This window comes from Erythrolamprus reginae, chromosome 5 (assembly GCF_031021105.1).
Source record: "Erythrolamprus reginae isolate rEryReg1 chromosome 5, rEryReg1.hap1, whole genome shotgun sequence".
NCBI lineage: Eukaryota > Metazoa > Chordata > Lepidosauria > Squamata > Dipsadidae > Erythrolamprus > Erythrolamprus reginae.
Genome location: NC_091954.1, coordinates 93,716,581 through 93,732,157, shown reverse-complemented (window position 1 = coordinate 93,732,157; position 15,577 = coordinate 93,716,581). Strand labels below are relative to the sequence as shown.

The 15,577-nt window shown below is 40.6% G+C and overlaps 1 protein-coding gene across 8 annotated transcripts in view; it reads right to left on the bottom strand.

Annotated features, from left to right (window-relative positions):
• Window positions 1-2,826, bottom strand: part of MLF1 (myeloid leukemia factor 1) — a 44,188-nt gene extending 41,362 nt beyond the window's left edge. For 5 of the 8 annotated variants that reach the window (XM_070753514.1, XM_070753516.1, XM_070753518.1 and 2 more), the window contains exon 1: window positions 2,646-2,814. In XM_070753514.1, coding sequence (XP_070609615.1) covers window positions 2,646-2,689 — 44 coding nt within the window. In that variant the 5' untranslated portion in view covers window positions 2,690-2,814. Of the gene's footprint in view, window positions 1-2,645 lie in introns of all 8 variants that reach the window. The other 3 variants (XM_070753520.1, XM_070753519.1, XM_070753521.1) reach the window with 3 other exon arrangements.
• Between the last annotated feature and the right edge of the window lie 12,751 nt (window positions 2,827-15,577).

Below are 15,577 nucleotides of genomic sequence, written 5' to 3'. Positions count from 1 at the left end.
GAAGAAAATGTAAGCATATGTCTATAAATGTTCCCCTTCAAAACGCCTACAATGAACAACCTTTTATTTTGGTGGTGTTTCTGAACATTGCTCACCAAAATATAAGCTGGAAACCTTATGGCGAGAGGAAAACATCTGCAAGGGAACTCCAACACGCTGCCGCAAGAGCAGCATTCCCTCATTCTGTCGAAGAAGGTCAATGGCAGTTTCATAATGCTCGGAAGAAGTGCAAACCAAGTTACATTCGTCACACAATTTATATGTAAATAAGCATTATGTACCTCGAAGACGCTTACTTCAAAGCAGACATGAAGAGGCCTCTAAAAAGTTAGTAGACTCTCCATTGCCTAAAGCCCTTTCCGGCTTACACCAAAGGTACAAAACGTATGGTTTGCATTTGGCCTATCATTCAGTTTACAGCCTCATGGGACCTTGAGGAATTTGGCCTAGAGTTTTGTTTGCCTTGAGACGGTCAGCAGCTGGATTTTACGACTCAAAATGTCTACCTGAAACATAATGGCTTCAAACGCCCATTTCAGCCTATGTAAAGTCCACCATCCTCCAGAACAGAACAAAAATGACTGTGGAAATTTCTTAGTCATTCAGGTCAAAGTTGTCTCAAAGGTGCTTTTTCAAAAGGCGTCTAGGCAGGGTTTTTTTTCCCTTGAGGAAGAAGAAGATAACATTTTGCTTCTCATTCAAGAAGCTTCCCCAGTTCTGATGGTGTGGAAGAGAACGAAAACCACTTTGAATTCTAATCCTCAACATTTTGGGAGTTTGTTTATTTATTCAATTTTTATGACGCCCTTCTCCTTAGATTCAGGGCGGCTTACAACATGTTAGCAATAGCACTTTTTAACAGAGCCAGCATATTGCCCCCACAATCCGGGTTCTCATTTTACCCACCTCGGAAAGATGGAAGGCTGAGTCAACCTTGAGCCGGTGATGAGATTTGAACCACTGACCTACAGATCTACAGTCAGCTTCAGTGGTCTGCAGTACAGCACTCTACCTGCTGCGCTACCCCGGCTCTGTTGGCCTGTGGACCAGGGGGAAGCGTCTGCCTTTTTGCCATTGTGCCTTTATCTGCAAGCGCGTGCACAAATACATAGGCGCGCACTCAGAAAGCCCAAAAAGTCACCAAGTGAAGGCCCACCAAGTGAAAAGGTTGCACCTTTACTTCAAAGAAGGGAGACTACGGGATGACATGATAGCAGTATTCCAGTATTTGAAAGACTGCCACAAAGAAGAGGGGGATCAAATTATTCTCCAAAGCACCAGAAGGCAAGAAAAGAAACAATGGATGGAAACTAATCAAGGAGGGAAGCAATCCGCCCATTAACGATATGTATGGTTTTAACACTTTTCATCATTGGTTTTTAAATTGTCTTAGATTGTTTTTAAGGGGCTTTATGTTACATCGTATGTTTTATTCTTTGAATTTTATTCTTTGAGTCTCTTGGGAGTTGGGCGACATAGAAATCTGAATATAATAATAATAATAATAATAAATAATAATAATAATAATAAATTAATTAATCTGGAATGGAGGAACTTCCTAATAGTGAGGATAATTAATCATTGGAATAGCTTCCCTTCAGAAATTGTGGGTGCTTCATCACTGGGGGCTTTTAAGAAGAGACTGGAAAGCCATCTGTCTGAAACGGTATAGGGCAGGGGACTCCAACCATGGCAACTTTAAGCCTGGCGGACTTCAACTCCCAGAATTCCCCAGCCAACTTTGCTGCTTCAATTCTGGGAGGTTGAAGTCCGACTTCAATTCTGGGAGTTGAAGTGCGCCAACCTTAAAGTTGCCAAGGTGGGAGACCCCTGGTATAGGGTCTCCTGCTTGGGGCTGGACTAGAAGACCTCCAAGGTCCTTTGCAGCTCTATTCTATTTTATTTAGATACTGGTAGCGGGAATATGCAGGTATAGGAGTATTAACTTTGGGTGGCAGTGGTGAGATGGGGCATCACGGGCAGAACATCTGTGTCTCCACTGGGGTGCCTTGAGGAAGGCGGTTTCTCCTCTTCCTCCAAGCCCCCCCCCAAAGCCCATCCTCCGCACACCACATCCCAGGTACACGGATACATAAATACATAGTATATATAAATCCTGCTAGCAAGAACATGCAGGTATCAGAGTATTAACCTCGAGTCTGCGGAGAGGGGCGGCATACAAATCTAATAAATTATTATTATTATTATTATTATTATTATTATTATTATTATTATTATTATTATTATCTTGGGAGGGGGGCTGGAGATGGGGCATCAGGGGCAGAATGCCTGCAGGGCGCCTTTACTCTTCCTCCTCCTCCTCCATACGCCGAATCCCCAGGTATACGGATACATACATACATGTATACATACATGTATACATGGACACGTATACATTCATCGCTGCGCCTGCCTCTCAAAAAGCCCCGAAAGCAGCAGCGTCCCGGTCGATCTCGGGGAAGTGGGGGTAGTGGATCAGCCTCTTCGTCCACACACAGCGGCTGCCCCTCCGCTGAAACCCGGACGGCTTCGTTCAGGGCAAAAGGAGCCGCCGCCGGTCAAATCTTCGTGCCTCCCCCACCGCGAGACTTCCCCGCTCAGCCCCCACCGCAGCTCGACCCAACAGGCCGCTTTCGCCCGCTCACCGAAAGAAGGGATCGTCTTCGAAGACCCTGGAAAGCCCGAACATGATGTCTGCTCCGGTGATGCCTCTCTGCCCTCTGCGCCGCTTGAACCGACAGATCTTTCCGTTGGGGCTGCCCGAAGACCGGCTCTTAGAAACGAACCTCCTGGCCCGCTCTCGCCCCGCCTCGCTTCTCCTTTGGAATCCCCGCCCCTCCTTTCCCATTGGTTCCGGCGAGCGCGCAAGTATGGCGACGGACGATAATAGAACAGAGCTGCTGCTGCCATGGCAACTGGCTCCCAGGCGATACCTCAGGTTTGGGGGGAGCGTTTTTGGTGAGGGGAGCTCGGACAAGCGTTTGGGGGCCACGTTGTCCCTGTCCTAATATTTCTCTTTTACTAGTATGTATGTATGTATGTATGTATGTATGTATGTATGTATGTATGTATGTATGTATGTATTATTATTATTATTATTATTATTATTATTAAGAATAATAAAAGGGAGAACAGTAATTTATTTATTTATTTTATTTATTTGTTTTGTCAAGTACGTATTGGTGGTATTCAAAGATATAAGGGTGACATACAAATCTAATAATAATAATAATAATAATTATTATTATTATTATTATTACTACTACTATTATTATTATTTATTAGATTTGTATGTCACCCTTATATCTTTGAATACCACCGTTACGTACTTGACAAAACAAATTAATAAAATAAATAAATTACTGGTCTCCCTTTTATTATTCCTTGTTTTTATCCTCCCCCCCCACACCCAAAAAAAAAGCCATACTGCACTATCTTTTTTTTTAAAGACAAAAAATACCAACGCTGCGGCTAGAAAACCATCACCCGCGTTAGAGACAGAAAATGCACAACGAAATGCATTGAAGCCATTGAAGCGCTCGATCTCTCTGAAAATCAGGAAACGTTTTAATGCGATTTTGATATCAGACGACCTCTATTTAAGGTTACGATTCAAGTTACAAAATTGCAGCGGATGTAAAGACAACCATCGGGGTACCGTATGGTGCAAAAATAAGCACCTGAAACGAAGAGGTGGGCTCCAATTCGGCTGTGAGGTGTGGATCTTGTTATATAACAATTATAGTATTGACATCCTGGAATAAAATCAAGACAAAATCATGTCTGGGAGCCATGTTTTAGCAGCATGATCTGTGATTTGATAGTTATGTCAGGGGGAATCCCACCTAAAAAGTGTAGATTGTTTGTATTTTTATTCAAAGGACCTCTCCAAAGCAATTATCAGGTGTTTAAAATCAATAGAGAAAACAAAAACATATATTGGTAATAAAAAACAAAAACATATAATATTGGTAATAAAAAGCCTTGTCCAGAAAATTTAAACCTGTCAATGTGACCCAACGAAGAAAAAGTAGTTTATTCACTCTGATTTTCATTGTTATTGTTTTTTAACCCTGAGTTTTAATTGTGAGAGTTATTTCAATGCCCATTTAAAATTTGTTTGATAACTTATAAGTTAAATTTTGACAATGTGTTGATAAACCACTTGAGTTGTTTAATGCCCTGAAGTACAATCAAAATCTATTTCATAGTATTCTTTATCAGACACTTTTGTCTAAGGTATTCTTATTATGCTGTTAAATAAATGGAAAGAACCCAATTATATCTCCTTCTTTATAGAAAATATATTCTAATTTCTAAAAGCTAACTGTTCTTTTCCATTTTTCTCCTGCCTTGTATCACTTTAAAAAAAATCATGGACAATTATGTCTACGAGAAAGGCCAGGTTCCTTGTGCTTCATATTTTAGGTGGCAGCCCTCTTCAATTGCCTCATGTTATTTTCAATTGAACAAAATGTTCAATAATATACTAAAGGTTATACATTGTTTTCCCCAAATTAAAACATCCCCTGATAATAAGCCTAATGGGGCTTTTGAGTGCATGGCAATAAGCCCAAGCACTTATTTCAGGATTCAAAAAAATAAGATGGTCTTATTTTCGTGGAAACATGGTATTTCTGGACAATATGGCAGTAGAATGAAATTCATTGGAAAAGATAATTAGTTCTGATTATCAATTTTCTATTTATTCTCAGATTTTGTAACTAAGACCTGTTACACAATTCCCCTTCCATTTAACCTGGTGAAAGTTAAATATTGAGTTCCCGTAATAGCAGCAGAAACATGATCTGATTCATTAGATGAACTCAGCTATTCTGCTGTAAATGACATCATGATAAAGGACTGTCCATTCTTAGGGCTTAGCTGATGCAGGCATTTTTTGACCTTCTCGAACAGATCCTTTTTATTAAAGCAGATCTGAATTTACAAACTGGCCATCCTGCAAAAGACACACACTAACTAAATTGAAATGCAAACATGCAAGCTTATTTGTTCTGCAAAACAAATATGTTTAAATTCTATACATCAGAGATTTAATTATGATTGATATGTTTGTTCTACCAGTATCTGTGTTAGTTTTAGGCATGTCATGTCTGGGCTACAAAATACAGTGATACCTCGTCTTACAAACGCCTTGTCATACAAACTTTTCGAGATACAAACCTGGGGTTTAAGATTTTTTTGCCCCTTCTTACAAACTATTTTCACCTTACAAACCCACCGCCGCCGCTGGGATGCCCCACCTCTGGACTTCCATTGCCAGCGAAGCACCCGTTTTTGCACTGCTGGGATTCCCCTGAGGCTCTCCTCCATGGGAAACCTCACCTCCAGACTTCTGTGTTTTTGTGATGCTGCAGGGGAATCCCAGTATCACAAAAATGAGTGCCTCGCTGGCAACGGAAGTCTGGAGGTTGGGCTTCCCAGCGAAGGGAGCCTCAGTGAAATCGCAGCATCGCAAAAACACAGAGGTCTGGAGGTGGGGTTTCGAGGACTTCGGTGTTTTTTGCGATCCTGCAATTTTACTAATGCTCCCTTCACTGGGAAACCCAACCTCCAGACTTCCGTTGCCAGCGAAGCGCTCATTTTTGTGATGCTGAGATTCCCCTTCTGGGATTCCCCTGCAGCATCGCAAAAACACAGAAGTCCAGAGGTGGGGTTTCCCATGGAGGGGAGCCTCAGGGGAATCCCAGCAGCGCAAAAACGGGCGCTTCGGCTGGCAAAAGGGGTGAATTTTGGGCTTGCACGCATTAATCACTTTTCCATTGATTCCTATGGAAAACATTGTTTCGTCTTACAAACTTTTCACCTTAAGAACCTCGTCCCAGAACCAATTAAGTTTGTAAGACAAGGTATCACTGTATTAAAGGATTACTGCAAAGGAGCAAAGAGCTACAGTTTTCTGTCTCCTTCTGGCCATCTGGTGGTCCTCTGGAACTTTGCAGTTCAGATTTTATATACAGTATCTTGCTTTACTGTGATTTTTTATTCCACCATGCAGTGATCTGATAGGGCTTTAGTCATGCTCAGAGCAGACTTCTTAAAAGCAAACGGTCTATTTAGAGTTATATCTTTTTAGCATTATTTGTTTGACCATGTGCATGCACGATGTTTAATTGGAAGTGTTTAAATGACAAATGAAGTTCTTTCATCATTGCTGAGATGTAAGGATTGTTCCTTAGCATATTTGGGTTGGGGTAAATGAGTGAAATTCCCAGCTTATGCAAAATGTCCATTTTAGCCCATGTCCACTTTAAAACCCTGTTTTAAAAAAGTCCGGCTGGAGATTGCGTTGGAGCCGGAAGGACCGGCTCTTCATCCTTTGATGCTGGGCGATCACGTGGCTTGAAGGGATGACCCGGCAGGCGGCTCAGTTTCCATGCTGCCCAAAATCGGCTGATGTGGAGGACCTCTGCATTGGCCGATTTTAGGGCAGCACGGAAACTGTACTTCCTTCTTTGCGGCTTCCAAGTTTTTCCCAGCAGATTCTACTTGCCGGTGCCGGAAAAAAATATATTCTGGGGCTGAAGTAGGCCATCAGATATGGACTACAAATCTAGAGATCCATAAATGGCAATAGAGATTGAGAGTTTTCTGTATTTCATTTCTGCCACCATGCAATCATCCAGATTTCTGGACTCCAGATCTGGTAACTCTGTCTGAAGTGAGCAGGCTGCTGGGCCTCTGCATGCAACTTTTGGATTTCCCATCCCTTGCCAAGCTATTCATGGCAACCATGAGAAATAGTGATATGATTTTTAAAAATGAAATGAAATTTTATACTCTTGAGATATCAGTTCAGTTCAACAATCTTGATTTATGCTTGCTAGAGTCACTGATCATGCTAAGCCGCAATTTTTAAATTAGCCAGAACGACTGAAATAAACATAAGCCTAAATCAAAAGCACAGTTTCAAAACCCTAGTGGATTCCCTCATATGTTAGGCTAAAAGCAAGCACGTTGAGGCATAGGATGGTTATTAATTTTTCTTCATGTAAGAATTATAAGCTACCTTATTCATGTGTATGAATTATTCAGGGCAACTGAGTCATGTAAGAAATCATTCAGTGTAGCTCATCCCTGGGAGAGATAACAATCTCTTATTATAAGGATATAGATAGTCCTCTACTTAAAACTGGTTGCTTACTGACCTCCCCAGGGCTAGCTAGGACCTGGATTTGTCTTTCAATGGAAACCCCCACCCAACAGTGAAATCTACTTACCTTTCCTACTAATTCAGAAGTGCACTCTTTGCACGCTTTTTCACCCCCCTCCACTCATACATGCACCTTTTCACCCTCTGTACATACGCAGAACACTTTGCGGATGTGCAGAGGGTTAAAAAAAAAAGAGAAAATGGCGGCAGCCATGCAGATGGGCACAGCCTCATGTCACCTCTGCTATTGGTTCTCTGAACCACCGGTGGCTGCCGCTACCAGTACACACAAAATGGGTCGAACCAGTAACATTTCACCCTGTCCCCAACGCCTTGCAGTCACATAATTGCATTTTGGGCACTTGGCACCTGCTTATGGACCATCCTGCCGCACGAATCCCAGCGACCAATTAGGTCCCACAGAGTTGGCCTTCTCCGGGTCCCGTCAACTAAACAATGTCGTTTGGCAGGACCCAGGGGAAGAGCCTTCTCTGTGGCGGTCCCGGCCCTCTGGAACCAACTCCCCCAGAGATTAGAATAGCCCCCACCCTTCTTGCCTTTTGCAAGCTTCTTAAAACCCACCTTTGTCGTCCGGCATGGGGGAATTAAGATATTCTTTCCCCCTCGGCTTCCACAATTTATGTATGGTATGTTTGTATGTATGATTGGTTTTAAAATAAGGGTTTTAGTTTCTTTAGTATTGGATTGTCACAAGTTGTTTTTATTACTGTTGTTAGCCGCCCCGAGTCTACGGAGAGGGGCGGCGTACAAATACAATAAAATGAAATGAAAATGAATCCTATGGTCATGTGACCACAATTCATCACATTTTTTGCTAGAAACCAGAGCTTATTTCCAGTTTCTGGCAAAAATGCCCATCGCAAGCTGCTGTATTTACTTTATGACCACCATGTTCACTTTATGACCACCACAAAAACGTTTGTGCATAGTCACATGGCGGTCTGTTTAACATCTGCCACAACTTATGACTGTGGTCCCAGGGTCATTTCTCGTTGTAAGTCAAGATATGTTTAGATAATCCAGTTCTGTTTTTTTTTTAAAAGTGATAATTAATGTAAGGTATCACTATGTGAAGAGTGTGATGGCAAATAGCGCAGTGATGGCGAACCTATGGCATGGATGCCACTGGTGGCACATGGAGCCATATCTTCTGGTACGTGAGCCATTTCCCCAGCTTAGCTCCAACATGCATGTGTGTGCCGGCCAGCTGATTTTTGACTCTGGGAGGATGGTTTTGGTTTCCAGAGAGCCTCCAGGGGGATGAGGGAGGGTGTTTTTACCCTCTCCCAGCTCCAGGGAAGCCTTTGGAGCCTGGGGAGAGCAAAACACGAGCTTACTGAGCTCAGCAGAAGTTGGGAAACAGGCCATTTCCAGCCTCTAGAGCAGTATTTCCCAACCTTGGCAATTTGAAGATATTTGGACTTCAACTCCCAGTCAAATTGCCAAGGTTGGGAACACTGCTCTAGAGCAGTGGTCCCCAACGTTTTTTCCACCAGGGACCAGTTTCAGCAAGACAATTTTTCTATGGCCCGGTGGGAGCGGAAAGGGGTGTGGTTGGGGGCGGGATTAAGCATGGGGGTGCTGGTCCTCCCCACCCCTCTTTACCGCTATCGCTCTATGGCTGGCAGAACCTGCCTCCCAAGCCCTCTTGCCCAGCGGGAGCTAAGCGCTGGAGAGAGGGGGTCAGGCTGGCCCTCCTGCCTCTCCCCAGCTAAAAACGCAAAAGCGCCCCGCGGCAGAAGCCAAAAGAGGCTTGAGCCTCTCGGTTCTTCCCGCCCCTCTGTCCCGTCCATCGTCCTGTGGCCGGCAGAACCTGCCTCCTGAGGCCTCTTGCCCAGCGGGAGGCGAAGCGCTGGAGGGAGGGGGTGGCGGCATGAGGGCCGGCAGCTGCTGACTCCACGGACCGGTGCAACATGCCCCACGGCCCGGTACTGGTCCGCGGCCCGGTGGTTGGGGACCCCTGCTCTAGAGGACCTCCAGGGCATGGGGGAAGCTGCTTTCACCCTCCCCAGGCATTGAATTATGGGTGTGGGCACTCACGCATTTGCAATAGCATGTGTGCACAGTCTTTTGGCACCCCAGTAAAAAAAGGTTCACCACACTGGCATAGCGGTTAAGATGTTGGGGTTGTTGACTGGAAGGTAGGCAGTTTGAGGCCCAAGCACTTGACAAGGGAGCGAGCTCCCGTTCCTGCTCCAGCTGCTGCCAACCTAGTAGTTCAAATGCATGCAAATTCACGTAAATAAATAGGTATTACTTCAGTGGGAAGGTAACAGCGTTCCACATGGCTTGGTATGCAATCACGCTGACCACATGACCATGGAAGTTTCTTCCACAATGCTGGCTCCCTTGGCTAAGAAACTGAGATGAGCACTGCCCAGTAGGGTCAGATTTAATTGGACAGGGGAAATCTTTACCTTTTATTTATTAATATATGGTTACTCATTATATAGTCTCTATTTTATTACAAGTCACTTTTTCAAACAATTGCCTGAAGGTCTTGTTCAAACACTTGAACATTGCCTGAAGGTCTGTGGTGTGCAGCAGATCTTGGGGGATCACATATATGGATGGATTGTATTTTTAAAATAAACGAATATGTAAATAATTGTTTTTATTTTGTTTGGGGGCTGGATTTAGTATCATACCAGACATTTTCTAAATGTTTGACATGCCAAGCCCAAAATATTAACCGTTCCTATAAAACGGCTCTTTAGTGTGTTTCAAATCTGGATATATTCCTTAGTTTCAAATATGTTTACTTGTAATTTATTCCACACAATTAGGTCAACTGGAAATGTAAACAGTTGAGGCGGCCAAGATTGTTGCAATAACATCATTGTTCAAATACTTCTGAACTCCATTAGCGACAACAGTCTCTAAAGGCATTTGTGGGAAGGATGATTATGCATTCAAGCAGTGATATTTGGGTGTGTATGTATCTGTTATTTTATTGATTTTAAATGTGGTGTTATAAAATCATGGATGCGAGAAATTAGAATTATTCTAATTCTAAACAGAATAAGGAGAGAGACAGATTTTTGTTCAGGAGTCCAAAAAATAGTAGAAGAGATGAGAGAGAATCGTGGACAGCAAGATGAATAAATAATTCAGTACTACATGAACTAAAAGCAAACTACTCATTAGAACCAATAACAATAAGGCTATAATTTATATATTTTGAATAACAATGTGGGGGCAACACTCATTAGAGGAAACCCTCATACTTGGAAAAAGGAAAAGCAGTTTTTTTTTTAAAAAAACCCAATAGAAGACAAAGTAGCAGCACGTAGTATTGACATAAGCAGAAACAGGAGAATTCAAAGTAAAGGTTACTTGAAGAGGAATTGTGAGAAAAGGATGTCTGTGCGGTCATAAAGAATTTTAAACAATTGGACCAATGAGTAACAAGTCAAAAGATTAAACAGAGAAAAGAACAAAAGTAGCTCAAAGATAGGATAGTTGATCTGCAACTGAATTATCTAGATCGGTGTTTCTCAACCCTGGCAGCTTGGAGATGTGTGGGCTAGGGAATTCTGGAATTCTTCAAGCTGCCAAGGTTGAGAAACACTGATTTAGAGTAAGCTTCCAAATAGCTAACAATGAAAGCAGAACTCGATGGATGTCACATAGTTTTGTGACATCTGCCTGCAACTGAGAACCTGGAGAGTTAGCAGTTCAGCTCCTGTAAACAAAAGCAGCAAAATAGATTGTTCATGCAAGAAACAGGTTACCAAAAATTGCATGTCCTGTGTGACAGGATAATTAATTTTAGTTAGTAAAATAAACATTTCTTTATGTTATTTTCTAAATAATACATGTCAAGGTAATGCATATATACCAAAGACAAATTCCTTGTGTGTCCGATCACACTTGGCCAATAAAGAATTCTATTCTATTCTATTCTATTCTACTCTATTCTATTCATTTGCTAGTCATTCTTGAATCTGGGGGTGGGGCTTATCTCTGTTTCAAAGCTGAAGAACCAGCCCTGTGGCCAGCATGACTAAATGTCAAAGGCGCACGGAGTGCTGTAAACTTCCAACCATTTTTTTCCTTGCATTTTTTATGTGCTTTCAAACTGCTAGATTGGCAGAAGCTAGGACAAGTAACGGGAGCTCGCCCTATTACGCAGCACTAGGGATTTGAACTGCTGAACTGACGATCTTTAGATCAACAAGCTCACTTAGCCACTGAGACAATGCATCATCAGTACATGTCAACCATCCCTTAAATTCAGTTGAGAGGATCGAAAATGGTGTTTGAGATAATAGTGTTTTCTTTGCAAAGAAATATTAGAATTAAATTAGATTTTAATTAGAATTAAACTTACGGTGATTTTCATGGCATTATTTACAGTAATTGTTTACTTACTTCATCCCCTCTTTAAACAAATTACAACAGTACCTCTACCTAAGAACTTTTCTAGATAAGAACCAGGTGTTCAAGATTTTTTTTGCCTCTTCTTAAGAACCATTTTTTACTTAAGAACCCAAGCCTGGAAAAATTTCCCAGGAAATTTGAGAGCAGCACGAAGGCCCGGCCAGTTTCCTGCTATTCCCCCTGGGTTTTTCTCTCTCTGGCGCTGTGCATGGGAGGCAGCCTTGCGCCGAGTGTATGAGAGGCACATGCTCCTCCTCGCCACCCTAGAGTCTCTCTTTTTTAAAAAACCTTAAAGTTTTGGATCTTTTTGATTCCCCTCACCTTCTTCCTTCAGCAGCGACTGTCCTCCTCCTCTTCTTCCTTCTCCTCTTCCCTTCCAAATTCTGAGCTTTTATTTCTTTTCTAATGGGTTTGCACGCATTATTTGCTTTTACATTGATTCCTATGGGAAAAATTGCTTCTCTTTACAAACTTTTCTACTTAAGAACCTGGTCACGGAATGAATTAAGTTCTTAAGTAGAGGTATCATTGTAGTTCAGTTTGAGAGATATGCTACCCCAACTTGATTTCATGTAATATTTGCTACTTCCAAGTTATATCATTTCCATAGTCCCTTACACCAAGTTAGTTGAATAAATATTGCATGGAACTTTCATTTGTATTTAATACCTGGAGAGTAAATCAGAGTAGAACAAACAGGCTTCTCTTGGATGTTTACTATTAACCTACTTCTCTCTGTAGAACCTGAGACCTTTGGTTTACTATGGGAGTGATTATTTACTGACTAGGTAAATACTGTAGATATTTATTCCATGCACCTTTTCCCCGTACAACACTATTCAAATATATTTCAGTGAGATGCAAATAGAGAAATTAGAATTTAAACAAGAATGACTAAATTCAAGGATATCTAAAAAAAAAAGGGATTGTTTGATTTCAGAAGATGACTGTTTATATATTTTTCTCAGCTGCAGACTAGTAAACCATAAAATCAAAGTAGAGCATTTCCCATATCTAATCCAAGTTTTTTCCTCTGATGGTATATGAAAGTTATGAAACTCTTGGATGTACAAGAAGCTGATAAATTCATCTTGGAAATAAATGATTAATAGTCATATAAGCCTGGGAGGAAGTACAACAAAGGATTGGAACTGAGGGCCATGGGTCCTGTATTTTCTTTACTGAGTGTATTGCCAACAGGAAAACATTTTTTGGTGTGATTTTTTTTTTCCATTACCCCACATTGACCACGGAAAGAAGACGGGCAGGGCAGAATTCAATTCAAGCTGTCAAGGACCTTGTTTGCATCTCTAAGGGTCCACAGGACTGAAAGAATCCCAGCAAGATGTCGCCTTTGGTGATCTCTTCTGATATTTTGGCTGTTGCGTCCAGTTCTGAAGAAATGTAAACAACTATATGAGCAATATCCTTTGCATATCTGTTACCTTGCCAAAGGAAGATCTGTTCCCTGCTCTGCCTTGCCCCACCTCATTAGAGTGTGGGTCCAAAGGATAGGAAGAAACCGCATTTGTAAAATCCTATACAGTATCCTACACCAGGGGTCTGCAACCTGCGGCTCCAGAGCCGCATATGACTCTTTGGACCTTCTGCTGCAGCTCCCTGTTACCCTTTGCAGCAGAGGGATGAAAGAGCCATCATCCTGTTATTGTAGTGGCATGGCTGAAATCTTAATGCGGGAGCGAAGAGCCCCTCTATTTGCCTTTGCATGGCTATGGTTATCACTAAGTATGTTAAGGGTGTCATAGATTTGGTGGATGAAACAGTACTTTTCATGCCACTGTTGCAGCCCTGAAAGTGTTTGGAGGAGGCTCCATGGCTGACAAAAATATGGTTCATTCAAAATAAGGGTGGGAGAGAGGGAAATCCCAGTATTAACCAAACTTTTATAAGTTCCAGGGTTGTGATGTTCTTGGAGTCAGTCAACAGCTAAATGAATTCATCTCCAGGAAATGAAGTAATTTGGATTGAGCTTCCATTCTTCTCTGTCCTGCCAAGTTACAGGAATTAGTTACACCCAACTATAGCAATGAATTTTACTTTTATGAATTACAAACAATGTGTCCATTGAAATTCTGAGATTTTCTTTTTTAAGGAAACTGAATGTACTCATATGGGTTTAATACAAAACTTTGGCTGATGCATTGTCTTGAACTTCAAAACTAATATATGATCCAATACATGTTCTTGAAAAACTAGCTACCCAGTTTTGAGTTCAGCAAATTAATTTACTTTATTTTAATGTAAAAGTTACAGAATATATATGGATGCCTCATCGTTCACAAATATACAGTATATTCATATATACATATGCATAAGCCTATTGGACTGATACACAGAATGTATTTGAATATGTATCAATGCAATGCAATGTTATGTCATCCATCCTTATCCATATACTGTAAATTTCTTAGGTAAGGATGCTTGTCTTCTTTAAAAAACGGTGATGTCCTCTATGGACAATGAAACATGGGACATATATGGACATCAGAAAGCCATTTAATATACTTTCACTAGGAACTTTATTTATAAATATGACTTCTATCCACATTTTTCATCTTAAAAAAATACCAAGCTATTAAGATTGAATCTCCTTCATAATTCATGAAAGTCTATGGAAATTTACTATTGCATAAAGAAAGAGGAGGTTTAGGAACTCTTAATTTGTGCAGATGTTAATAGCAAGAGGAGCTCTGCTTAGTGAGCAGCTCATTACGAGCAGCTCACTAGCATATTAATGTCAGAAACTCATTTCAGAGAGTGATGTCTCTAATTGCTCTGTCCTTTTTATGATTGTTGTCTGATTGAGTTAGAGGTTTTTTTAATATAAAGATAAAAAGGATTTTGGAGGAAATCACCATATTGTTACAGGATTGTCAGTCTGGAGGGCATTTCAAATTAGATTAATGTTGTTGCCAGTAATAGATGAATACTTCTTTATAAATGAGATTATAGTCTGAAGAAACCTGCCAAATGGTATTCATTCACAGTAAATATCTTTAATTAAAAGTTTTGAGGTATTTTTATTCCTGAACTAATGAGTTCTGCTGTGATTCCCCTTAGGAATTAATTTACCTTCTTAATTCTTATTCATTTCCATGATATGGCTATTTAAATCTGATTCAGATATGGCAGCCTCATTAAGCACATTCATCAAGAACAAAAACACATGTTACAGTATTGATGTATTGTTTGCCTTACTTTAATATTTCTCAGTTCCATAAGCATTATCTAGAGGCTATCGTCATTATACATTTTAAATTCAAAACAAAAAGTGAAATGCATTAGAAATATTTCTAGTGCAAATTGTCTTTAAGTTAATAGGATGTGCCATAGTACAACTCATTCACTTCAGATTGGTTTGATGTAAGCAAACACTCCTAAAAATAATTATAGAACTAGCCAACAGTCCATCTATCCATCTATATGTATATATATATGCATAATATGTTTTAATCCTAAAAGTGCATGGATAATCTTGATTTCACAAAAGTAAATGGAAGACACTGTTTTGGTCTGTGCATTTTGCTAAGGTATATAGTATGTTTAGTTTGGTTTAGTTTTATTTTTGAATGTTCACTAATTCACACACTATGAAATTATGAAAAAAATAAAAGTAGCTCATAGCAATTTAATCAACCAGGATGATTTTAGAAGTAGAAGCAGCAAATTCACATAATTTATCATAAATATTTGCAGATGGATAGACTCAGTTGGAAGACCTGAAGAACGAAGTTACACACAAATCATCCTCTGGTTACTAACAGTCAACATTGACTTGATGGTACATAATCAATCCTTAATATTTACTAAATTACGTTCATGCATTTATTTCAAATATTTATTTCATACCTATGAACTAAACTTTTCCCAAGCAGCATTGAAAACACTACCTACTCATTGTAGAACAACAAACTATGTGTTTTTTGTATTCCTGTGAAAGGAGGATATTTTATTAGTTCTGAAGATTTACAGGGTTTT